Source organism: Bacillus rossius, chromosome 17 (assembly GCF_032445375.1).
Source record: "Bacillus rossius redtenbacheri isolate Brsri chromosome 17, Brsri_v3, whole genome shotgun sequence".
NCBI lineage: Eukaryota > Metazoa > Arthropoda > Insecta > Phasmatodea > Bacillidae > Bacillus > Bacillus rossius.
The window spans coordinates 10,539,080-10,565,638 of record NC_086344.1 but is presented as its reverse complement, the minus strand read 5'-3'; the positions used below and the strand labels follow the sequence as shown (position 1 = coordinate 10,565,638).

At 39.7% G+C, this 26,559-nt stretch overlaps 1 protein-coding gene across 1 annotated transcript in view; it reads left to right on the top strand.

The window, feature by feature from the left end:
• LOC134540809 (disintegrin and metalloproteinase domain-containing protein 12) overlaps positions 1-26,559 on the top strand; it is a 658,355-nt gene that overhangs the window by 393,499 nt on the left and 238,297 nt on the right. The window contains exon 7 of the mRNA XM_063383750.1: positions 18,223-18,302. Coding sequence (XP_063239820.1) covers positions 18,223-18,302 — 80 coding nt within the window. The remainder of the gene's footprint in view (positions 1-18,222; positions 18,303-26,559) is intronic.

The following is a 26,559-nucleotide window of genomic DNA, read 5'->3' as shown; positions in this document are numbered from 1 at the left end:
CTGGTTTGCGTATCCCCTGCCGTCATGCATCGTGTTTTTTTCTACTTTTAACACGCGCGCTTTTTAAACCTCTGTTTAATGAATTTTAAAATAGCTCTTTTTTAAAAAAAAACTCTTCTCTAGTTTCCATAACATTTTTTCTTGATTCCTCCAAGAAACGTATGTTAACTGGCAGAGTGTTTAAACTGAGCATCATTTACACGGCTCTTTATCCTCAGTAGAAATATCTCAGTGTTAAAAAAAATTTCAACAAATATTATTTAAAGGCATCGGAAAATTTTTATGTAAGAAGTCTTCCTATTACACTCTCACATTTCGTGCGAAGGTGAATTTAGTGGAGACTCTTGTACTGCCTATTAGTGTCTATTGTGATGTGTATAAAATCTGACATCAAAGTCACAAAGGATTTAGAGTACTTTTTTATGGTTGATTATTTATAACTTAGTCTAGTGATCATCTTTCTGAGTATTATGACCAGCTAGGTTGGTTACGACTTCATGAAAGACTGATTTTAAATCATTTATCACGTGATTATAAAATTGTAGGAAAATTCTAACCCAGATTATTTGTGCAAACGGCTGCTCTTGTTAATTGATTCCCACAGACCCATAAAGTTTGTATTTCTTCCCCACGAGACACAATGCTAACCCAACTTCTTCACTATATTGCATTAGTTAATGCAGCGCTTGTAGAATACACATTTTTTACTTAGCTTTTGTGGAAAACGCATTATTCGTGCCAAATCTATACTAATATTATGTAACCCTTCTTCCTCCTAACTTGGAAGAGGGGTTGCGACCCCGACTCACTCTGGGCGCGAAGGGAAATTCCAAAAATTATGAAAAGGTATGAAAGGCTACACAATAAAAAATTCCCCATACCAATGCCCAGGGGTCAGGCCAAAAAACTTTAAAGCAGACAAAGCAGAGCAAACAATATTCCAAATAAAGGCAAGACTTTGGGTAATTACTATTAAACAAAGATAATTTTCAAAAATTAGCATTTACTATATATAACAATACACGTTTGGTTACAAAAAAAAGGCGATAATAATGGCAGTCTCTTAACCCATTCTCAAAAATAATCATTACAGATTAAATATTATAAAAATATAAATAACGATGACAACATATATATATATATATATATATATATATATATATATATATATATATATATATATATATATGTGTGTATATAAATATTAACAACGGCCTTACTAATAATTAAATGATCACAACGAAGGTCGTGAGGTGTGGCCACAAAAAAAGTTAAATGCAAGATGGCCTACCTTAATACCAGTTATAAAAATATATATATCTATATAAAATTCTATATAAAATTGTACATAAAATGTTCTAATACAAAACATGAATTAAACGTATTTCTCAGTTCTCATTAATTGTTCTCTTCCTTGAAATAATTTGTCACTACAAGCTTGCCATTATGTTAACATTCTAGACGTCCGCCGGCTCGCTGACCTTCTTCAATAAACTAGAGTCTAATGCCTCGCCGACATACTGTTCCATAAAAATGAATAAATTACGCACTAACATCAGTCCGTGCGTGCGGCAAAACTCCCTCGCATACACTCTATAATACTGCAGAAAGTCATTCGAATTAGTAAAGTCCAATTGAAAATACGCTGATTATGCCAATGTCTCAAAACGTTGCTACAATTTTCCAAAACGCCGAATTATTTTAAAAATAAACTTTCGTGTCCCACAAAACGGGCAAAGGGGCGACCGTTAACAAAAACACGTCATCACATCACCAATGTGTGACATTAAAAACATGGGCCTCTTCTCACAAAAAGGGGGCAAAAGTTCCGTCCAAGAAAAGTTCAGCATGGGCATAAAATCAAATTACGATCTTCGCAACACTTAGTTTATCACCACGAGGGAAAAATTCAATGCGGCCGCCTCTTTTTACCTTGTTCAAAGTGTGCATCGTCGGGCAATCCCTTGCCCTGTCGCCCTGCGTGGTGTCTCCATGCTGACCCTGCCCATAGCCGCCCGCTGCCGCCCGGCTCTTCAGCCCGCGCCGTCACATGCTCCGTTCTCCGCACGAGTCTCGCCAATCGTCCTCGCTTCCAGCTGATACCTCCCACTCCCGGCCGGCCGCATCGGTGACGTCATCGCCAAACCGCCGGGAGCGCACCAAGTGGAACTCATGCGAAACACAATCGATATCACGTAACTACCAATCCATAGTTACAAAATAAAGCGCTTAGCTTAAAATAAAATATTAACAGTCACAACCATTATTTAAAGAGATGAATTAACATCAAATAAAAAATGAAAACGTAAAAATACGTAAAATAAAACTATATAAAACTAAAAGCCAGTAACCTCAATAAAGCAAAATTAAATTACAAGGTTAAATGTGGCCCTGACGGCCACAATTATAAAGCTGAAGAGTTTGTTTGTTTGTTTGTTTGTTTGAACGCGCTAATCTCAGGAACCACTGGTCCGATTTGAAAAAATATTTCAGTGTTGGATAGTACATTTATCGAGGAAGGCTATAGGCTATATTATATAATCAATAACATTAGGGATCCTTACTAAAAGTCCAATTTAGAATCAAATGCGTTGGAGGGGGTTAGATACAACATGCAGTACATGTACGAAGTGTGTTGACAATGCCGCAGGCGCTAGAAGTTTATTTCCTATTGCCTATTAACATTTTTGCCACGCACTAGATGCCTTATCATTCTTAATTTTCCCATACCAGTAAAAAACACCCGTGTGATATTAACAACGAAGCAATCAGTACCCTCATAAGAGTTCAATTAGTATTTAAATACTTTTTATCACTTTAAATCGCAAACCTAAACTATTGTCTTTTTTCCTCTCTCTGTGTTTAATTTTTTTTTTATTTCCCTTTTTTTCAAGTATATATATTTTACAGACTTGAAACTTCACAGTAATGTTCCTTATGTTACGCAGGATGACATTTTCCGAAAATTAGATCCCATGGGTGGTTAAAACCAGGCAACAGTGGGTACTTTGTCTGCATGAGAACAGGATTTGGCATTGTTCATGCCTTCTGCGTCTCCATGGCAACGGGCATCGCGTGGCAGTGGCGTACCCACAAGGAGGGGCATGTATAATGAGCGGCGCAAGAGTGATCTGCCTGTAGACTGCCGTAGCGAAGTACGGGTACATCAGTTGTACGTTGCGTGCACGAGTCGGGAAACCATCGGTGCTATTCATTTTCTCTCCGGTACATTATACAGCATTGTAATAAATTTCCACTGAATTTTTTATTTTATTTACCAATACTGTAAATGGGAGATGTGGCTTAATTTTTTTCCATTAGTATAGCCGTGCGAAGCCGGGTCGGGCAGCTAGTACTAAATAAAGATAGAAACGAGGTCTTTCAGGTGAACTTTCCTCGAAATGTTTTGAGTGAAAACAATATCTTCGTGATCACACGTGTTCTACAAAGTGGTCGTCGGAGAGTAATTATTTTAAAAGATGTGACACGTTGAGACGACGTGACAACAGCTATGGTGCAGCTGAAGATGCGCGCGACATCTGGTGCGCCGCAGCAGACAGCTCGGGACGGCTGACCTGGATCCGTGCATCAGCAGCGAGAGGAGGCGCGGCCGTCACTGCGTCACTGGTGATCCTCGTGGCAGGACCCGCCATTATCCCTGCCACTCCGGGGCACAGCGGACCAAGCGCCACAACAGCCGGCCAAGCACTTTTCATGATCATGGACATTGATCAACTAGGCTGCATTTTTTGACGTAACAACATCTAATAAATCAATTAACGCCGGTAAAAACGCACGAAAAAGTTCCCGTTACGCACATTGTCCCGTTACGCTGTGTCCCGTTACGCTCATTGTACGCTTGCGCCGCATCTATCTCTCTTCCAGTCGATTGGAACAACCGTCGATGCGACTTTTTCGAGGCACATTAAACTTGAAACACTCCCATTCGTTTCCTACTTTTTCCTATCATCGTCCCATCCTTACACAGATTGGAAGAAGTTAAATAGCAAACATGTATAAAAGTTATAGTTAAAATAATCTCTTCGTTAAAGTAATAAACATATTTGAATTAATGAGTGCAAATAAAAGTAAATATATCAATTAAATTGTAGATTTAATTTCACTCCTTTGTATCCATACAAAATAGTGATAATTCAATAAAAATGACTGAATTCAAAAGCTCAATTCAAAAGATTATTGAATATACCTTGGAACAGTCCCTTTTTAAACTCCAGCAATAATCTGCCATAATTTGCGTATCCCATCTGCCTTGATAGCGGTCGATTTTAAATTTTTAAGCATATCGTTTACCAGTTTAACATGATTTTCTGGTTATCGGTGGCCCAGAAAACTTCCTATAATTGCAACAAATGAAGTCCAGAATTTTCGCTCAGCCTCATTCATTGAATACAAAGGTTTGGTCTTTAATTAATTTTCTTATTTCTGGGCCGTTAAATATTCCTGCTTTAATGTTTTCCTTACTCCGGTGAGGTATTTTTTCCCCTATAAATGCAAATCATGACCCGTCCTTATCAAGAGCCTTTACAAACTGCTTCATAAGGCCCAGCTTGATATGCAGTGGAGGAAAGATTATTTTCTCTCGTTCAACTAAGGATTCGTTAATAACGTTTTTTTTTTCTCCAACGACCATGCCTTTTCTCTTAGGCCACTTCTGTCTGACCCAGTGGTGTGTTTTGTCTCTGCTATCCCAGAGGCAGAATAAACAAGGATATTTGGTGTGGTCACTTTACTGCACGATGAGAAAGTTTACCATTTCTAAGTCCACAAAAATCACCTATTGATGTTTACGATACCTTATTTTCATCAAGTCCAAAGCTATGGTGTTGTATGTTTTTCATTGTCGTTGAGTGAGCAATTTGTATTTAACCATATTTGTTCCCATTGTGTATAAGAACACATTTAAAGCTTCGCTAAGAGCTATCAATAAATAGGCTCCGATCATCTGGAAAATATTCAGGAAAACTCAATTTTTTCCAGGAGTCCTCTAATATCATGACAAAATACAAGATTTTATTCTTGAGAGAAAAATGGTAGCATATTTCATAAATGTTTATATAGTTTCATTTATTCTGTCTAGAAAATTTTTTTTAAAACGTTTTGGTATAAGAAGCCATTACTTTAAATATTTCTCAGATTAAGAGACTTTGAAATTGCACTTGTAATCAAAATCTTGTAAAATAGTACAAAGTACTGCTTAGCTAGTTAATGTATTAAATTATACGACTACGTTTCAAAACAGTTTTCTTTGTTTACTAAACTGTAAGTATAATACATTCAGTGAGTCTAGTCGACTGTAAATCTTAGTTTCATGCTTGAGCTCATGATGTTTACCGAGGATATGCTCAGTAGAGAGCAGTTGAGGTGAAGCGCAGTGCGTGACGTCTGCTGTACTGGCGCATGGACGATATCATAACCAACAACGCACACGGATACGTTTAGATGGACCTCAGGTGAGATGCTGCAGAGCCGTGGACCAGAACCGGCGCGATCCTCCTACTGGCGAGGCGCGCTAATGGATTAGTGGCGGGCTAAGAGAAGAGACTAGACAAGTATTGATTGGCACGCGGCCCCGCCCAGCACCAGTTGCTGTGCTACAGCGGTCTAAAGCCTCGAGTCACACGCGCACTTGTGGTTCACACATTCACACATAACACATAACATTGTCACTGTTCCCAGTGGTGCTTCTGCTTCTTATTCGTGTGCCATCTCCTCTAAGAAGGTCAGCAACCGATGTTATAAATGTTATTATTCAAGCGATGAATGTTGTACTTATGCTCTTTCGAAATACTTTATTTTAATTTTTTTTAATTATACTTATATCTTAGATGTTTATAATTTTATTTAAAAACCGTTGGTATTTTTATCTTTTATATATAATATATATATTTGTATGCCTGAAAGTATTTTGGGCAGATTTGCTTTTTTGTAGTTATGACTATTGAATATTTAAATTTTTATTTTGTGGTCACTTAATTTCTTGATACTATAATTATTTTTAAATAGCATATGTAAATGTACACATAAGAAATAATTTCCATTTGCACAATATTTAAAGAAATTGAATTTTTAGTAAAAAATTACGTGTGTATTAAATTAGTGTTTATTGTATTCATTATTTCACAATTTCAAGTTCCGCAGTTCGCACTCCTCACTGGAGCTAGGCTCAACGCTCGCGCCTGTCCACTCACACGGTCTCGCGCCACTCAGTCGCACTCTCACGGTCCCGTCACTCCGCGTCGCGCCACTCTCGAGGGGGTCTCTCACCCTCTTCGCCGATGTCGCACTTCACTCGCGGAACTCACTCGGAACTCGCCCGGAACTCTCGTCGCAGAACTCCGCGCTGAACTCGCGGCACTCGAGGCACTCAAGGCACTCAAGGCACTCTGCGGAAGACGTCACGGGACTCCGTCGCGGAACCCCCCGTGGAGGCCGGCGTTGTGGCTTAAGTGCTGTGGCGCGCTTCTCGAACCGACGAGAGCAGCTGTGACGAGTCGCGTCATCCCGAGCCGACCCGACGCCCGAACAGTCTAGAAGGGCGGCGTCCATTCACGCCGCTCCGCGCGGTTGGCCCGCGGAATTCCCAAGGCCGCTCAGCGATAGATAACGGCGCCGAGGCAGGACGATGCGGGGGAAGGGGAGGAGGAAGGGGGTAGAAAGGACCCTTGTAATCCGGCCAGGAATGCGTGGCATGTCTCACGTCAGTGGACAGCGCGTGACGTCAGAGGCCGTGCGGGGCCGCCAGCCAGCTCCGAACCTGGCATCAGGGTCTGGTCTCTTCGCGTTCATAACAGTATTTTAATTACTGGCATATAATCTTAACTCTAGATATTGCATTAAAAAAATTATATGCTCTTTTTAGTGAATTAATGTTCATTAAGAAAGAATATTGGTTATTTTAATTGCAGTTTTTTTTGTTTTTATATACCTTCATAATGTATGTAATATTTTTATGCACACATTTGAAGTGTCTTACCATTAATTGTTGCAGCTGTTGATAAACGTAATTGTGCTTGGTAAGTACTTATTATTGCGTGTATTTTAACTTTTAATGACGATAAATAAGAAATCCACTCTTTTTTTATTGACAAAATATACTTTTTATAAGACCATTACCGCAACCACGTTTAAGTTGCGTTTAAAATACAGGTTTCACACCAGTCGATTTTTAGAAAGAGGCCAATTTATATTCATTGCTTGGATTTGGAGACATGCGAAGTACGTGATGTACTCAGCAACTACTCAGGATGTTTATCACTAGCATGAGAGGGTTGTCGAAACACGTGTGGCTTGTTCACGTGATCGACTGCTGGCCCGAGCTCGGAAGAAGCTGAGTGTTGTTTTGACATGTGTAGGGCATATTATAGGTTGTGTAGGGCATATTAGAGGTATACCTCAAAAGGCACTAATCAAAACCATTGAAGAAAAGTTTTCTCGTGTGACTTTTTTGTTTTGGTAAAATAGTGTCATTTTATAAAAGTAATAGATTGGGAAGAGTTATTGCTCTAATTTTAATTTTATTATGGTTACATTTTAGATTAAATGTTTTTTGACACTTTTCTCAAGGAATTTAAATACATATTGCACATTAATGAATGAACTGTAATAAATATTCTGGGTATAATTATTTTCACTTTATTAATGTTTTCTTAAATTTTCTCAGTATTGAAATAAATAAAAGCAATGCAGAACACTTGTCTGTCGCATATTACCTACTGAAGAAAAAAAAATTATAAATTTAATTTATTTAAAAAATACAGAAAAGTATAAAGGGAAATCTATAGTCAAATTTGAATTTAAAAACCTATTTATTTCTGCAATATTCACTTCGCCAGTGCACGTGTAATAAATCTTCGGATTGCTGCCCGCTGAAATGTCTAGACAGATAAGATGTCAATGGTAATGTTCCCGCCTGGCAGAGGTCAGGGCCGTAGCCATGATTTTGCGAAGGAGGGGGTCCAATTAATTTGTATGTCGCCTGGCTCTTTATAATAACATTTTAAAATTTAGAGTATCACATTAAGATTAATTGATAATTAATGAGATAAAAATTACTTAAATAAACAAATAACTCTTTAATTTGATTAAATATTTTTAATGTTTAAATATATTGTTCTTCATTCTTGTATCAAGTACAGACAAGTAATAAATACATAAGAACACATTAAGGTCCTTAAAAACATTAATCACACATGCAAGTTGTATTAAAAACAAATATTTACAGTAACAGCCTTCTATTTCCTTTACGTGCCATAACATTTGACACATCATCTGCTTTAAATGGTACAGGATAATGTATAGACATCAATGATAAGCCAGTTAATCTCTCTTTTGACATCTTATTCCTTAAGTAAGTTTTAATTCTTTTTAGTGATGAAAATGATCTCTCTGCTTCGCAGGTAGAGACCGGCAAAGATGCCAAAACACACAGTAAATAATGAATAGTTGGATAAAAGTGGTTGTCGCATGCATCTAAAATTGACATAATCTGAGATGGTGAGAGATCTCTCTCACTTGAACTCCATTTTTTACACCACAGAATATACTCTGCTTCAAATGCACTTTGTGAAATTCTGTGTTCATAATAAACTTTCAGTCTTTCCATAATTTCAGTTGTATGTTCCAGTTTACAGTTTTTTGGAAGCAGCATCTCAATGGCAGACAAGAACACTTTGTTTTGACTAAATCTCTGGTGTAGATTCACAATGAGTGAATCTACAGCAGGAATGAAGACTGATCTTCTATAGTACTCTTCGGGTGAATCATGTGGAATATTGTCCCTATTAGTTTGTTTTTTTGCCTGTCTTGGAATATCAATCTGAGACTCTAAAACGGTTTCAGCGATAGCTAATGATTTCTGGAAGATCTTGTGAAATTCACTTTTATCTTGTTCACCTGTGCGGAGGTCTTTGAGAACCTGTACAATGTCTTCACTGAACTTAACTGCTGAAGATAGTTCATGTTGAGGATTTTAGAGGTATGTTGAAAGTGGTAATGTCAGACTGAAAAGATATTCACAAACTAGCACTGACACTAAGAAGCTTCCTTTCTCCATAGCAGATAGAAGAGTTGAAGCGGTACTTGAAAATGACCGGTCCAGTTCTGAGAGATCTTGAAGACTTGGAACTATTGCAGGAAAAAGCTCAACAAATGTGTTAATAGAGATTTGACGCTCAACAAATCTTGTTTCACAGACTGCCAACAATCTATATTTCTTTGATTCTGGCAGAATCTTGGCAATTTTATCTTTTAAAAGGTTTCCTGCTTGAGCATTGTGCCTAAAGAACTTGGTTACTTCTTTTAAAACTCCAAGGCTGTTTGAGATCAATGGTACATTAAGTGATTCAGAGAGGACTAAATTCAGGCGATGACTTGAGCAATGGACATACATTGCTTTTGGATAGAGTTGGAGGATTCTTGTTTGAACACCTGTTTTACAACCACTCATTGTGGAAGCTCCATCATATCCTTGACCAATTAATTTGTCTAGGTCAATACCTAAACCATGGCATGACTCCAAAATTTTTGTAGTCACATTTTCTGCAGATAGATCTGTCAGTGGAAAAAAAGTTACAAAATCTTCCCTGAGAGATGGCTGGCCCTCAGTCATTACATATCTGATACACAGTGAGAACTGCTCTTGACCCGACACATCCAGTGTTTCATCCCCAATAATGGAGAAACATTCAGCATTGTTGATATTTTTTGCTAATCTTTCTTGAATAAGCTGGCCACAAATACCTATTATTTCATTTTGAATTTCTGGGCTGAAGTAGGACGAATTTCTGGAGCCATGAAGCATATGATTCTTCAGTTTTTCATCAATACTTGCTCGGTATCTAATTAGAGCCCTAAACTTTCCATCTTTTTTTTCGGGCTTTTCAAGAGTGATAGGACCACTGTCATCATCCCCTCGAAGAGGTAGCTCATTTTCACCACAAAAAATTATTGTTTCAATAATAGGTAGTATAGCAGCCCTATTCTCTTCTCGCTCTTTCATCCTCTTACTGCTTAAAATAGTTGCCACATCCTGAAGTTTCCCTGACATCACCTTAAGAAAGTTTTCGGCAGAAACTGTTGCTAACATGTGGTAATTAGTCTTTGAATGATTCTGAAACTTTTCCAATGCATCCTTCCATTTTCTAAAAGGTTGGCCTACTAATGAGGCATTTCGTACAGAAAAGTCATCATTCCCTACACAGTCTGATGCAAAAAGAACACAGTATTTACAATACGCTCCATCTTTTACCTTAGAATATGCTAGCCATCCCCATCTTTGAAGCCAACTGTGCTGGAATTTCAGATATTTATTTTTGAACTGAGTCGAAGGAAACTTGAATGATAATTCTGGGACAAAAAGTTCCTTTAATACATTGTGTAAATTTTCTACAGTGATTTTGATTACTGGTGCAGAAGAGTGAAAGATATCTTCAGAAATGACTCCTATATCAACTTTAGATAAACTTACTTGCATCGATGGATCTCTGTTGGTGTTGCTTTCTCCTTGTCCAAGAGGTGTGTGAGAGGAACTGCAGGAATAATGTTGATTTGCATCTTGTGTAATGTAGGTCCTATCTTGTTGAGACTCGACAATCTTGCTTGGTCCAGGTCCAGGAAGTGGTGGGTCGAGATGACAGCTGGCAATGTTCCGGGATTGTTCTTCGTTTTCATTAGACTGAAATTATCCATCAAAATTTTTAATATTTTTTGTGAAAAAATCCTAATTATACATTTCTTAGATTTTTAAAAATTTATAAATGACCAAAAAATTTTGTAAGACCTTATGTAGCCCTAAACCTAATATTTAAACATAGATATTTCTTAAAATAATAGTTACTCAGCATATTAAAAATACAGTTTTGGACAGTTCTTGGAAAGCAGTGCATCTACTATATATCCTTCCGCAGCTGTTTCTCTGTCAATAAAACAAAGCACTTTTGCATACAACTGAGTTTTTCGGTGAGATTATTTAAATACTATCACGATCGTGTTAGTGTAAATGGGCACCGGAAGCACCTATTTTATTTATTCATTTATTGGGGAGGGTAAGAGGATAAAACCATTAATTTTTTTCTCACTCTTAAAAGCCCAGAAACCATATGTTACAAAGTTTCGTTGAAGTAGAGCATATGGATGAAGAATTACTTTCTATAAATTATGACTTTAAAAACATGCAAAGTCCTTTTCATTCTGTCCTCTGTTTACTCTGTTTAAAGAGAAGGGGCTACAATAATTTACTATGAGAAAAGAAACACATTTATTCAAGGCCTAACCTAAAGTAAGAAAAGTGCTAATGTAACATAATTTATAACAATGATTGCAGTAAAGTTTAAGTAGGAATTGTACACATTTTTGTATAACGGTATACAAAACCTTAATTCTTGAAAGGTTTTTCTACACGTATTAAACCATTTACAACCAATACACAGAAAAGTCTGTTTAGATTCAACAGTGTGAGATACTCATCCCGCGTGCTAAGCACTAATTTTATTCGTCATAGTGGGAAAATAATTTCTAAAAACTGAAATGATAACCACTTTTTTTTCCTTTAATAATTTGGTCATTAACTAAGTTTCAAACACTTGTATTTTTTATTCTTCTACGATTGGGCCACAGTGTCTTCCATGCCATAAGAATATCAAAGCCAATAAACAGACCAAAAACAAACAAACAATAAAATCACATTCAACCGCGTCATGACTAAAATGGCTTTTAGCAAAGATAGCAACCATTGATCAAACGAGAGAAAATACATTAGACACAGAAATAAGTGAAATTTCCCAACCTCTAACTTTAGTGCACAGGTGTTCGTTATCAATTTAAAATTTTACTAAACTGTCTGCATATCAAAAATAAAGTCACTCGGTTCACTCTGTTGAAGCATGAAAGACGGACAAACAAACCAATAAACCCACAAACACACTTTCGGATTTATAATATGTGCATAGGTTTAACAAATAAAATAATATCTTATAACATCAAACTTACCTGAGGAGAGTCAGCTACTCTTTTTCTTTTCGTCCGCGTCACGAACTTGTCCATGTTAGACGTGTGATTGCGACTGACTGAGGAAATTTGCCCGTAGAAGTGCGTGAACTGATATCAAAAATAGATTATGTCGGAACCAAATACTGCCCTCTTTGAAATCCGAGATCGAGGAAAGTTGAGTAAGAAATGGGAAGATAGAGACTACCGGAGCCCAGTATGGACATCAATAATCCTTCACAAACACTATCTCTGTAGGTAACCTAAGCAAATCTTCTGTATTTTCTTCGGGTTTAGCTTCTTTCTCGTGAACCGGGAAGGGGGGGGGGGGGGTCCGGACCCCCCGGACCCCTCCCCTGGCTACGTCCCTGCAGAGGTACATTGGCAATTAAAGCGATGACTTTATTAGTTACAAAACGATAGCGGGTAGAAATGTTTCTATCAGACAGCTTTTATTGGCAGTGTTATCAGTATAAAGTCCACATGCGCTTTTTAAAATGCAAAATAGGGCCATTTTATAACAGCAAAATCTTTCCCCTTAAACGGGATTGTCAACTGAAAGTGATCTCCAAATTTGGCAGGAAAAATAATTCTTACGGAGATGCCTGGACTAAACGTCTGATATTGAACATGACCGGTTTAAATTTTCATCGAGTATCGTCGAATAATATCTCTTAGTTCAAAGACTCTTGGCTTAGGCGCATGAATTAGCACATAACTTTTTAAAATGCTCGCCGAGTATCGAAGAAAAATACCCCTCGGCTACTGACTGCATGTGTTTTACCATCTACTGAGCATGCGTTCCTGATCACTGAATAGACATGTTGCAATATACTAAGTAGTTTCACTCTATGCTTGTCTACCATTACGCCTGCATCACGAACGGGTTGGCTTTACTGCAGAAATCCCACTCAGCATTCCCTTAAACCCGATATGTTTTACACCCTCTTGTACATTCTCTAACTGGTATGCATGATTGTACGTGGGAAAATATGTCGATGCCAAAAGTCACAAAACAACACACTTTGATATAAAACTTGCAGTAGTACAAGTTGTATGTAGGTGTATTTTAATAACTTATCACAGCGTTCCGAATCGCTTGAAATTTCTTTTTCAATATTTTAACTACACCACTAATTTATTACTTTTGAAATATGTACAACGTTACCCATTTTATGTTTAAAATATTAATAAACAAAATATCCTAGATGACCTTAGAGAGTGACGGTACCATTAAAGTGCTCAATAGAAAACATAAAAACAGTTTCATCGATGTAAATGCAACCAATAAAGTAACAAATAGTAATAACAATAAACAACACTTTTTTTACTCTTTATAACAGATATATAAAATCGAGCCTACAATTATTTTTGGAAAATTCTTAATTCATAAAAAAAATATATAATACATTTTTTTTTAGTTATCTTGAAGCATGCGCTTCCTTTGTCGCTCCCTCGTGGCCTAGCGATTTCCTCCCCTCCGGTGCTTCGATAATACATTTTCGTGTTTGATATATACAATTCATGTAACAGCTTAAGCACCACTGTATTTGTATTACCCCCAAACGGGCATATATCATTTGTGTGACGCCCAGAGGCGATTTATTGCATGACGCGTACGTACCTTTTCTGTAAGGCCCTTATGTGGCACGTTGGCTTGAAATCTTGAGGTGTTGTAAGCCTTATATACCCGCTCAACGTTTGCCGGCAGGTGTCAAAAAGGGGTTTAATTTGAAGAGAGTTTCGAAATGCCCTTCGCTCTCCACAGCGAGAGCCAATCCAAGCTCGAGGAATGAAGCAATTCAGAACCAGGGTTTCAGCGGCACTCGGCACTCTGCGAACTCCACGTATCACGTCGTCTGGAAGTGAAGGCTTGCTTCTTCCTCTTTTACCTCGTCTTTCAGTCCGCAGGAGGGCGCTGTATGTTTGTTCCTCTTTCTTCTTAGGTTCTTCTAGAGAAATCTTCAAGGACAGTTGTTAAAATAAGAGTTTTGTGAAGTGCCGAGGTCTATTGATCTCCAGTGAACCTCTTTTTAAATATATTTATTTTTGAAAAAATATTATTTGCCAATAGTTCGACAACGTTAATCGATAAGAAAAATTAATAATAAAAAATTATTAATTTAATAACTGTAATATTCATTCAGTATTAAATTATATTCATATACCTACTTCTAAACTATTGGCTATTTGAGAGTTTTCTGAGCTAATAATTCCTTTAAAATAACTTTATATGCATCTTTATTTCATACCAGACTTATTTTATTTCTATAGACTTTGGTAACCCGCATATAAACAAGTCTAATAAATGTATATATAAGAATAAAAATTATATTAAATCCTTACCTTTGAATTTTACTAGAAATTTGCAAATTCACTTTACCAAGGATACACACATGTTATTTATGTTAATAATATAAGTATAGGACAGATAAACTATAAGTTTTTTTGAAGTCTACTGTATGTGCAAAAATAAAATGTTTATTCGTATATTTTATAGGGTGATTTTCCAAATTCATTTACAAATGGTAAAAAATTGACTTGAAGATTTTCAGAATTGATGCGTGAAGTAAATGCGACGTTTACTTGCAGAATGAAAACCGTTCTGAGCACGTGATCAACAACACAAGAGGGAGAAGTGAAGCAGAACGTCCAAAGAACAACCAATATTTTATCTTTGGCAGGGAAAAATCCCGCCGACGTGTTTTTGATGTGAATGAAAGACAGAAGAGGGATTGCTGCGTGGTGAGCGGAGTGATTGGGGGAGCGAAGTCGTTTCCCCCCCTCCCCGCGGTGACGCATGCAGAGCTTTGAGAAGACGTGAGTGCGTCAGCCATTGCAAGCGCATGCGCCAGCTCTGCTGACAAGCGCTTGAAATCAAACCAACTCTTTAACTTGCACTTGGAGTAATACACGACGAATAACAATATAGTGAACGATTGCTAACTATTTTGTGGCTTGAAAAACTTGTAAACTTCAAATAACTTATACTTTCTATTGAAACAATTTTTTTTTGTTGTTTATTTGAAAATAACTAAAGAAGCAAGTTCAATAATAAGTTATTTTATTTTTAAACTGTGTGTATTAATAACGGTATGAGTGTTTTCGTTCATAATGAACCATTTTCTAAATTAACTATCTGATTTGAAATTGTACATGAACGCAATGCTATGCCAAATGCATTTAACTGCTACGTGTTCCGAAGATTTTTTTTTTAATTTCAATTCAAGTTATTGTAAGGGATAAAACTTCTTTAACTTACGAGAACAGCATATGCACACAGCAAGAGAGTAATTGTTTTATAATATCTCCCCTGTGCGCTGAATTCCCGGAATATTTTCCAGTAATTACGTCCTTTGTCCTCGGGCGGCAAGCATCGAGTAAGGTCGAAGTTAGCGACGCGTGGAATTCCCGATTCTGATCACGCGCTAGACGTGGTATTTGTGAATCTTTTAAGTATCTACATGTATCTAGATATTGCCTGCTCTGGGTAGGTTTATGTCATTAGAATACACTTGCTTTATCTGGACCAGAGTTAAATATGCGCAGGGATAGATATACTTCCAGTGAAATTCCATGTAAATCGAGCCCACAGCCTTTCTTACTTGCATCTGGTCTGAAAAATAATCAAACAAATACCTTACCCACTAAGTATTGCTTACATTGGTTTCTCCATTAAGTTAATACTCTTGAAGTATTTTATTGCCACTAGAAGATATAGGTCGCCAAACAAGTTTTTATATTATCTTAACAAATGTTTGGTAAATACATTTATATAAAAGCAATATTTTTTAAACCCACATGTCATATGTAACATCACCAATTTTTTAACTTGGCGTTGCACAAATTTAACTGTACATATTTTCTGAGCATGTTAATATTAGCGAAGAAAACTGAAATAATTCAAAATAAATTATTCGAATAAAGACAAATTCTTTACATTATTCAGGAAAACCTTAAAGCTTCATTTATGACACTTTGATAAACACAATACAGATTGTTTACAGCACGGAATTTTGATCTTTGTTATTATATGCTATTTAAATAAGACTTTGGTTTTGGAATTTACTAACCATACTCTTCAAATATAATTTTTTTTTATCTTTTTGAAATATTAAACAAAAACAAGAGTGAAAATATTAATATGTACGAAAATTCTGTAAGTAGTTCATAGTGTAAACAATTTTTTTAATCTGAATTTTTTTTACAATATCCTGCATCACATTGCCTACGTTATGAAACACAATAAATACCTACAACTAAAATTCTTTTTTGTGTGACAAATGCCTCGTTGTATACATCAACATGACCATCATAAGACTTATTATGTGGTCACATATTAAAATTATAAATGTATATTCATGAATAATATATGGTATGTAGTAGGGCAATTAGTTTTCCAATCGTACTTGTGATTTTACACACTGGAGACAGTTCACACATGTACCTATAATGCTATTTTTCTTTCAATTCTAAAATTTTGGGCGTTCTCTTATTTTTTAGTTACACTTAATTTAAAAAAAAGGAATACTTTATTTTTAAGTAAATTATTGTTAATTAATTGATAGTAAATAACTTATATCCACAAAATAAAGCTAGCTGTATAACAGTTATTTTTCTCTTTATATATAAAACAATGCATACCCGGACACCAATGAAGAATGTGTACCCGCTTGGACCGCTGTTGCTCTGAAAGAGAGCGCGCTGGTTCCGAGCCCTTGCCTGGAGACTGTCGGCGTGCTTGCTGCAACAAGCGTCCAAGTGCCCGCAGCAGTCGCCTCAGTGTCTCTCGGCGGTCCGGAGTCGGTGTTTCATTGAAGCGATAACATCAATGATGTTCATTCATCGCAAATATTCTGAGACACTTTGCTTTGAACTGCCAAAGAGAAGTATTTTTTTGACGTGAAAAAGTCTCATAAATCGATGAACGCCGGCTGCACGCACGAAAAATCACGACTCATTGTCACGTTCCACCTGAGCCGAGCGTGCAAGAACTTGCCAACCACCGTGCGAGAAAAACTTCTTTAATATCATCAATCAGGTTGAGGCGGGCTTTTTAACTAATTGTTCGTGATTATATTTAAACAAATTATTTAAATTAAATTTGCAAAAACTGTAAATAATATTTGAAACTGAAAAAGAATGCAATTTTTTTCTTATTACGTTATCACGTAAAATTATCGTCCGTAAACCGACTTTACAGACAACCCCCTTTTTTTCTTAAATTTCTCTGCTGATTTTCTGCCCATCCAACCTGTCTAGTGACGATTTGTGTACAAATATCGCGTGAGGACTTACAGTACGATGACATGGGCTCAGAGCTGGTTGTTATATTCGTTCACATCGTTACATCGATGTGTGATGGAGTTTGTTGAGGGAGGAAGGGATGGTAGAAAAAAAACAATAAACCCACGAGCCTGCTACCGCTACCTCGTCCATTACGCTCAAAAATAGGGGCGTGTGTCTTAATGAAAATAATACCGAATAGTTTTAACTGAGAAGCAAGAAGTGTGCTGCTCACTTCATCACAAGTCAAACCATTTGCCAGGGGTCTGGTTGAAACTTTTGTAAATGATGCAGGGTTTTGTTTCTTGCTGACGGCTAACATCCGCTCAAAACCTGTAACGCAATTGAGACGTTCACGAGGAATCTGGGTGTGAAACTATTATCATGGTAATTTTGTTTATTTTAAATTCATGATGAACAGCATTTTTTAAATTTTAAAAAAATATATATTATGAAGTAATATATATACATATGTGTATGGTGTTGATTGAAAACCACACGTGCTGCGATACATCTGCCATGCTGAGTCCATAGTGCGGCGATCAGCAGGAGTTGCCCTGACTGTGTGTGTACACTCCTGGGCGAAGGGGCAGCATGCCCTCCAGGAGTTACTTCAGCCCCCCCCCCCCCTCGCTGGGGCATGTTTCTGCAGAGCACTGACGTAATGCTACAGCACTACAGCGTGTTTAACAGGACGATGGTTGTATGAGCTCTTAAAGCAGAGGATTAGGTTTCTTCAGAAAATTTTACATTTGTGTATGGCCAGAAAAAAATTTATATATATATATATATAAAACTAGAACCAAAAAGTGGGGTTTCATTAGCATAAATTAAAAAATGTATCATGTTGCTAACAGACTAATACTGCAGAGATAATGTGTTTGCGACTTGTGACCAGTGAAGTGAGCCTTGTTGTGCTCTGCTGTGTTTCAGACCGGCAAACACTTCCACCGCACCTCCCTGCTCATCAAGGCCTTCAACCACAAGTTCCGTCTGGACCTCGAGCTCAACACGTGAGTAGACGAGCTGCCACGTGCCACGTGCCACGTGCCACCTTGCTGAACCTCTTGCTGGAGTCCCGTGTTCCGGCCATGCCATTGTTTATGTTAGATGACGAATAATTGTGAAGGCAAACCACTTGATGAAGCCCGAACGTGACTCGCTACTAAACTGCCAAAAAATTTGTGCCAATGCTGAAACAGTTGCCACATTTTTTTTGACGTGATAAAGTCTTATAAATCGATGAACGCCGGCTGCACGCACGAAAAAGCATGACTCATTGGCACGTTTCGCCTGAACCGAGCGTTCAAGAACCAGCCAACCACTGTGCGAGAAATCTTCTATAATATCAAACCGGTTAGGGTGGGCTTTTTAATAGCAGCAATTTAAAAAGAATTATTTATTTGTCCAATTTCGTCATTTCAAATTAACAATTTATTGACATTGAATTGATTTCAGTTTATTTATATAACTAATTGTTCGTGATGATATTCAAACAAATTATTTAAATTAAATTTGCAAAAACTTTAAATAATAATTGAAAATTAAAAAGTTTGCAATTTTTCATCAATGTTTTCTTATGACGTTATCATGTAAAATTATCGTCCGTAAACCGACTTTACAGACAACCCCCATTTTTTTATGTGATAAAAATCTTGTTCGTCTAAATTGTGATGTGTAAAAATTCTGCAGCACTCTGTCAGCTGCTGAGTTGGTGTTGTGTTGGACAGAGAAATGTGCGAAAACTGCAGTGTTGAGCGCTACCCTAGCATGGTTCCATATACGTGCATAGATGTGTAGCGTTCCAGTAGCCGTACTCGACTGGGATTTACACTCTTGTAGCGTTGGCAGGGTGGAACCAGGTCGCACAACTGAAGGTTAAATATATTACAGGCATTTAATGCAGTTTTTTTTCTTGGCCTCATGGTTTGGAAACGACTGGTCTATACTCCACACAATGAGCATGACATGTTGGTCGCATATCGACGAATAATATATTTTGGTTCGGAGTCGCTTCTCCTGTACGCCTAACATTGTACAAAACCTGTTTGGAAGGTGTTCCAAGTATCTTAAAAATTACACTTCCATGGTAGGCACAGCGACAACATATTTATTTCGTCGGACAGTTATCTTGTATGAAGTCATTTTTCGTAGAGAGAGAATGATTAATAAACTAAGAAAGGTAATGGGAAACAAAATTTAATTTAATTTAAAACTTTAGTTACTGTTATCACTAATCGAGAATCTAACCGAGGACGGATATCGATTTAATCAATAATTATTTTAATAACCGATTATTTTATTATATTTAGAACATTTCCCGAATTTCTAGCTCAAATGTACAGAATTTCCAAAAAGTGGGCAATATGACAAGATGGCGGATGCCACGACAGTGGACTGTGTGGTAATACTGCACGCTGGCGCGTTAAGTTTAGCGGTTCCTAGCAAGTGATGCTATAATTCCTTCAAATTAATTTGTCAGAATATTTGTGTTATTTTTTATATACCTTATTTAATTCTTGTTCCGGTAAATGTCTCGACGGACCTGCGTACAAAGGCGTATGTTTCCCAGTCCATAGATCCGAGCGGTCAATGTTTGAAATTACGACTAGTATGAACTTCGCTTGGACGTGATAGACTTAATAGTCGAATGGCTAAAGCACCGAATTGCTAATCTGAAAGCCGTGGGTTACCTCCGAATTTTTTTAAAACTTATTTAAATATTTTAAGGAACCACAATAAGTACTAATATAAAACGATTTGTACAGAAGAAGTAGCCAATACCGAGAAAATATAAAATATGACTATTCACAACGGTAATATTTTTAAAAAAGGCCTTTTTGTAATATGCCTAAAATATATTTTACTTTAGGTAGCTCATGTGTATCTTATATGTTAATTTTGGGTTATTTTCATATTTGTACTGATATATTTATATATCAATCCTCCCGGAATCCCGGACACAACAGTATCTTAAAATATAATTTTTAAAAACGTTCCCTTCCAATATTAATACTAAAATATAAAATTATATTTTCTTCACCTGAACAAATAAGAGGTAATTCTGTGATAATCAAATTGTATCGGTAGGTACCTATAAATTTGCACACAGAATAATGTTCAAAATAAAAATAAATGTGACAAAGCACTCTTCAAGATGCTACATAAAACTCGTGTACTAATCACATAACTTAAAAATAAATGCTTAAAATTCCGTCAAAAATTTTAAGCCGAACGACTTCATGCAAAATAATTTTCAGTCAAGTAACTTAATGCCAATAGTTTTAGGGTCAATTAACATTTCTGTGACGCTTATGCGACAAATATTTTAGACCATGTAACACGCGCAACTAAGTATTATACCCAAGATAAGCCTCTTAATGCATTCAGAACAATTTAAAATTAGTAAAGATCGCAGGCTTTCGTGCCCACGTCGACCGAAACGTCGGCGATATCTTCACCTTCGACACAGCTACAACCCAAAAGCCAAGCAAATCCAATTTAAAATTAATGTTAAATATTTTGAAATTTTCATATTGTATGCATTCTCTGCTGTATATTCATAGCTCTTTTATCAAATTATACGTCGTATGTACAAAACAAGACGTTAAACGATTGTGATTATTTTTACTTTGCTATTTTCATCACTATATGAGACATCTTTTCCGCACTATAGGGGTTCATAACAATAGAAGATTATAATTGTGCTGACCCATCCTATTAAGTAACTTCTAGCATAATGTTATAAGTAGCATGAATTATCATGTATATGGTTACGCTTATACTAACTCACTGACATTGCATATATTGCATATATATTTAAATGTATTTGTGACAATTTTTGGTATGTATAGGCTATAATATTTATCAGGTTTACTTTGCACGTAGCTAGTTAGTAAACTTCACCACTTAAAATACGGCAATAAATAAATAAATAAATAAATAAATAAATAATGCTCCTCGTAGGCGAAAAGCAGCAACACAAGAAAACCACCGGACAGGATTGCGGATGAAAAAGTCGAATGTTTCCGAAGATGATCGACGAGGTCCCGATAATAAGCAACGAGCGACGGAAACGTCCGAAGATGGCCGAATCCTTCCAATTGTAAAGCCACCACCAAAATCGTAGTCCCGTAAGAAATCCATTAGGCCCGTATCACCATGTTCCCCTCTACTCTCGGCACATTGCCTGCAACCCTGCCGCCGGGGGAACTACTTTACACTACTTGTGGTAGCTCCTGAGTAGTTCTGCAGCTGTGGCTCTTCATGCCACGTGGTGTGGGCCTCCGTCAACCAGCTGCGGCGGTCCTTGATGCATTGCTTCAGCTGGAGTGGCAATCCATCTGCACGCAGCATGTGTCAGAGCAGGACTGGACGCCTCCAACAACAGCACAGTCTTTGTACCGCCGCATCTGTGAGGGATGTTAGGCCTCGACTGTGGCGACGTTATAAATAGGTTCTTTTGATGCTTTTTCATGTAATTTTACTTCATTTTATTTATTTTATTACATTAGGTACAAATCACTTTATTTCTATTGTATCGAGTTATTTTGTTTGATGTATTATGTTTCCGACTCATTTCGGTGTAGGTATGTGTTTTTGTTTTTCATTTCCATTTGTATCGTTTAAGAATTTTTCTGTTATTTCACATTAATATTTTCAAGTAGATAACATTTCCACACGTTTCAGTCCATTCCTTTGAATTTATTTCGTCACTATTCGTGCATTTAATCATTGAAATACGTTTCTATTAAAGTACAAATATTTCGTTATAAATGGGTTCTTTTGATGCCTTTTCATGTAATTTTACATAATTTTATTATTTTAATTGCATTTGGGTACAAATAAATCAATTTGTATTGTATTAAGTGATATTATTTGTTATATTATGTTAAAGTGCCTCGAAGGTCCCATTTCGATTGATAGTTTTGGAAGATGTGGTGAGGTGGTGGCCCGCACTTCTAGGAACAACACTAAACTCACGAACTATTCAACGAAGAATGCACTTTCAAATGATCTAATGGTTCTTCGATGTTCCCAGACAACTGGATCTTCGTAGAAACTACATCACATTTCTACTTCAGAGTTGTGTGTTCTGTTGTGAACATGTGAACACGGGGAGAAGGCTGTTGTAACTGTAGATCCAGCGAGGTTTAAATGTTTTATCAACACTGCACGACAGGGGTCATATTACCAACCCCTTTTCGAAATACTAAGAAACCTTTAAAAAATATATATAGCCTATATAACAAATTTCCTACAACAAAATTAAACAATTGGAAAGCAAACAGCAGGTGTAGAGAATCTGTACCCCCTCCCATCGTTCGCCAAACTAAATGAAACTCTGCGTGTGCTTCAACTCTAAGATGATTGGCGTTATCTAGATTCGCGTGTGCGATAGTTAGAGACCTGCAAAATTCGCGGTTTCGATGGCCTTCAGGATAGACTGCGCATACCCCTGTACACTCGGGAAAACAACGCAACTTCATTGCCTGCCGACTTGTAAGTCGTCTCAGCTGGTTTGTCTGTGATTCGATCCTTCTTTGGTTGAGGGTTTATAACTGGTTGATATTCGTCCAAATGAACAGTAAGCCAATAGCAAAATTATCTAAGAGGTATATGTGTTTGAATTCTAGCCTATCACCGAATGAATCCGCGAATTTTGCAGGTCTCTAGCGATGGTTCCTCGCGGACTGGAGGTGACATAGCGGCCGGGTCTGAGGTGAGGCAGTGAGGTGGTACAGTCTGAGGTGAGGCAGTGCAGTGGTACAGTCTGAGGTGAGGCAGTGAGGTGGTACAGTCTGAGGTGAGGCAGTGCAGTGGTACAGTCTGAGGTGTGGCAGTGCAGTGGTACAGTCTGAGGTGAGGCAGTGCAATGGTACAGCCTGAGGTGAGGCAGTGAGGTGGTACAGACTGAGGTGAGGCAGTGCAGTGGTACAGTCTGAGGTGAGGCAGTGCAGTGGTACAGTCTGAGGTGAGGCAGTGCAGTGGTACAGTCTGAGGTGAGGCAGTGCAGTGGTACAGCCTGAGGTAAGGCAGTGAGGTTGTACAGTCTGAGGTGAGGCAGTGCAGTGGTACAGTCTGAGGTGAGGCAGTGCAGTGGTACAGTCTGAGGTGAGGCAGTGCAGTGGTACAGTTTGAGGTGAGGCAGTGAGGTGGTACAGTCTGAGGTGAGGCAGTGAGGTGGTACAGTCTGAGGTGAGGAAGTGAGGTGGTACAGTCTGAGGTGAGGCAGTGAGGTGGTACAGTCTGAGGTGAGGCAGTGAGGTGGTACAGTCTGAGGTGAGGCAGTGCAGTGGTACAGTCTGAGGTGAGGCAGTGCAGTGGTACAGACTGAGGTGAGGCAGTGAGGTGGTACAGTCTGAGGTGAGGCAGTGAGGTGGTAAAGTCTGAGGTGAGGCACTGCAGTGGTACAGCCTGAGGTGAGGCAGTGAGGTGGTACAGTCTGAGGTGAGGCAGTGCAGTGGTACAGTCTGAGGTGAGGCAGTGAGGTGGTACAGTCTGAGGTGAGGCAGTGCAGTGGTACAGTCCGAGGTGAGGCAGTGCAGTGGTACAGTCTGAGGTGAGGCAGTGAGGTGGTACAGTCTGAGGTGAGGCAGTGAGGTGGTATAGTCTGAGGTGAGGCAGTGCAGTGGTACAGCCTGAGGTGAGGCAGTGCAGTGGTACAGCCTGGATTGAAGCAGTGCAGTGGTGCAGTCTGAGGTGAGGCAGTGCAGTGGTACAGTCTGAGGTGAGGCAGTGCAGTGGTACAGCCTGAGGTGAGGCAGTGAGGTGGTACAGTCTGAGGTAAGGCAGTGCAGTGGTACAGTCTGAGGTGAGGCAGTGCAGTGGTACAGTCTGAGGTGAGGCAGTGCAGTGGTACAGCCTGAGGTGAGGCAGTACAGTGGTACAGTCTGAGGTGAGGCAGTGCAGTGGTACAGTCTGAGGTGAGGCAGTGCAGTGGTACAGCCTGAGGTGAGGCAGTGAGGTGGTACAGTCTGAGGTGAGGCAGTGCAGTGGTACAGTCTGAGGTGAGGCAGTGCAGTGGCACAGTCTGAGGTGAGGCACTGCAGTGGTACAGCCTGAGGTGAGGCAGTGAGGTGGTACAGTCTGAGGTGAGGCAGTGCAGTGGTACAGTCTGAGGTGAGGCAGTGCAGTGGTACAGCCTGAGGTGAGGCAGTGAGGTGGTACAGTCTGAGGTGAGGCAGTGCAGTGGTACAGTCTGAGGTGAGGCAGTGCAGTGGTACAGTCTGAGGTGAGGCAGTGCAGTGGTACAGTCTGAGGTGAGGCAGTGCAGTGGTACAGTCTGAGGTGAGGCAGTGCAGTGGTACAGTCTGAGGTGAGGCAGTGCAGTGGTACAGTCTGAGGAGAGGCAGTGCAGTGGTACAGCCTGAGGTGAGGCAGTGCAGTGGTACAGTATGAGGTGAGGCAGTGCAGTGGTACAGTCTGAGCTGCGGCGGTTTGCAGTGGTACGGTCTGAGGTGAGGCAGTGCAGTGGTACGGTCTGAGGTGAGACAGTGCAGTGGTACGGTCTGAGGTGAGGCAGTGCAGTGGTACGGTCTGAGGTGAGGCAGTGCAGTGGTACAGTCTGAGGTGAGGCAGTGCAGTGGTACAGTCTGAGGTGAGGCAGTGCAGTGGTACAGTCTGAGGTGAGGCAGTGCAGTGGTACAGTCTGAGGTGAGGCAGTGCAGTGGTACAGTCTGAGGTGAGGCAGTGCAGTGGTACAGTCTGAGGTGAGGCAGTGCAGTGGTACAGCCTGAGGTGAGGCTGTAGGTGGTACAGTCTGAGGTGAGGCAGTGCGGTGGTACAGTCTGAGGTGAGGCAGTGCAGTGGTACAGTCTGAGGTGAGGCTGTGAGGTGGTACAGTATGAGGTGAGGCAGTGCAGTGGTACAGTCTGAGGTGAGGCAGTGCAGTGGTACAGCCTGGGGTGAGGCATTGAGGTGGTACAGTCTGAGGTGAGGCAGTGCGGTGGTACAGTCTGAGGTGAGGTAGTGCAGTGGTACAATCTGAGGTGAGGCAGTGAGGTGGTACAGTCTGAGCTGAGGCAGTGCAGTGGTACAGTCTGAGGTGAAGCAGTGCAGTGGTACAGTCTGAGGTGAGGCAGTGCAGTGGTACAGTCTGAGGTGAGGCAGTGCAGTGGTACAGTCTGAGGTGAGGCAGTGCAGTGGTACAGCCTGAGGTGAGGCAGTGCAGTGGTACAGTCTGAGGTGAGGCAGTGAGGTGGTACAGTCTGAGGTGAGGCAGTGCAGTGGTACAGTCTGAGGTGAGGCAGTGCAGTGGCACAGTCTGAGGTGAGGCAGTGAGGTGGTACAGTTTGAGGTGAGGCAGTGAGGTGGTACAGTCTGAGGTGAGGCAGTGAGGTGGTACAGTCTGAGGTGAGGCAGTGCAGTGGTACAGCCTGAGGTGAGGCAGTGCAGTGGTACAGCCTGAGGTGAGGCAGTGAGGTGGTAAGGTCTGAGGTGAGGCAGTGAGGTGGTACAGCCTGAGGTGAGGCAGTGAGGTGGTACAGTCTGAGGTGAGGCAGTGCAGTGAAACAGTCTGAGGGGAGGCAGTGCAGTGGTACAGCCTGAGGTGAGGCAGTGCAGTGGTACAGTCTGAGGTGAGGCAGTGCAGTGGTACAGCCTGAGGTGAGGCAGTGAGGTGGTACAGTCTGAGGTGAGGCAGTGAGGTGGTACAGTCTGAGGTGAGACAGAGCAGTGGTACAGCCTGAGGTGAGGCAGTGAGGTGGTACAGTCTGAGGTGAGGCAGTGAGGTGGTACAGTCTGAGGTGAGGCAGTGCAGTGGTACAGTCTGAGGTGAGGCAGTGAGGTGGTACATTCTGAGGTGAGGCAGTGCAGTGGTACAGTCTGTGGTGAGGCAGTGCAGTGGTACAGTCTGAGGTGAGGCAGTGAGGTGGTACAGTCTGAGGTGAGGCAGTGAGGTGGTACAGTCTGAGGTGAGGCAGTGCAGTGGTACAGTCTGAGGTGAGGCAGTGAGGTGGTACAGTCTGAGGTGAGGCAGTGCGGTGGTACAGTCTGAGGTGAGGCAGGGCAGTGGTACAGTCTGAGGTGAGGCAGTGCAGTGGTACAGTCTGAGGTGAGGCAGGGCAGTGGTACAGTCTGAGGTGAAGCAGTGCAGTGGTACAGTCTGAGGTGAGGCAGTGCAGTGGTACAGTCTGAGGTGAGGCAGTGCAGTGGTACAGTCTGAGGTGAGGCAGTGCAGTGGTACAGTCTGAGGTGAGGCAGTGCAGTGGTACAGTCTGAGGTGAGGCAGTGCAGTGGTACAGTCTGAGGTGAGGCAGTGCAGTGGTA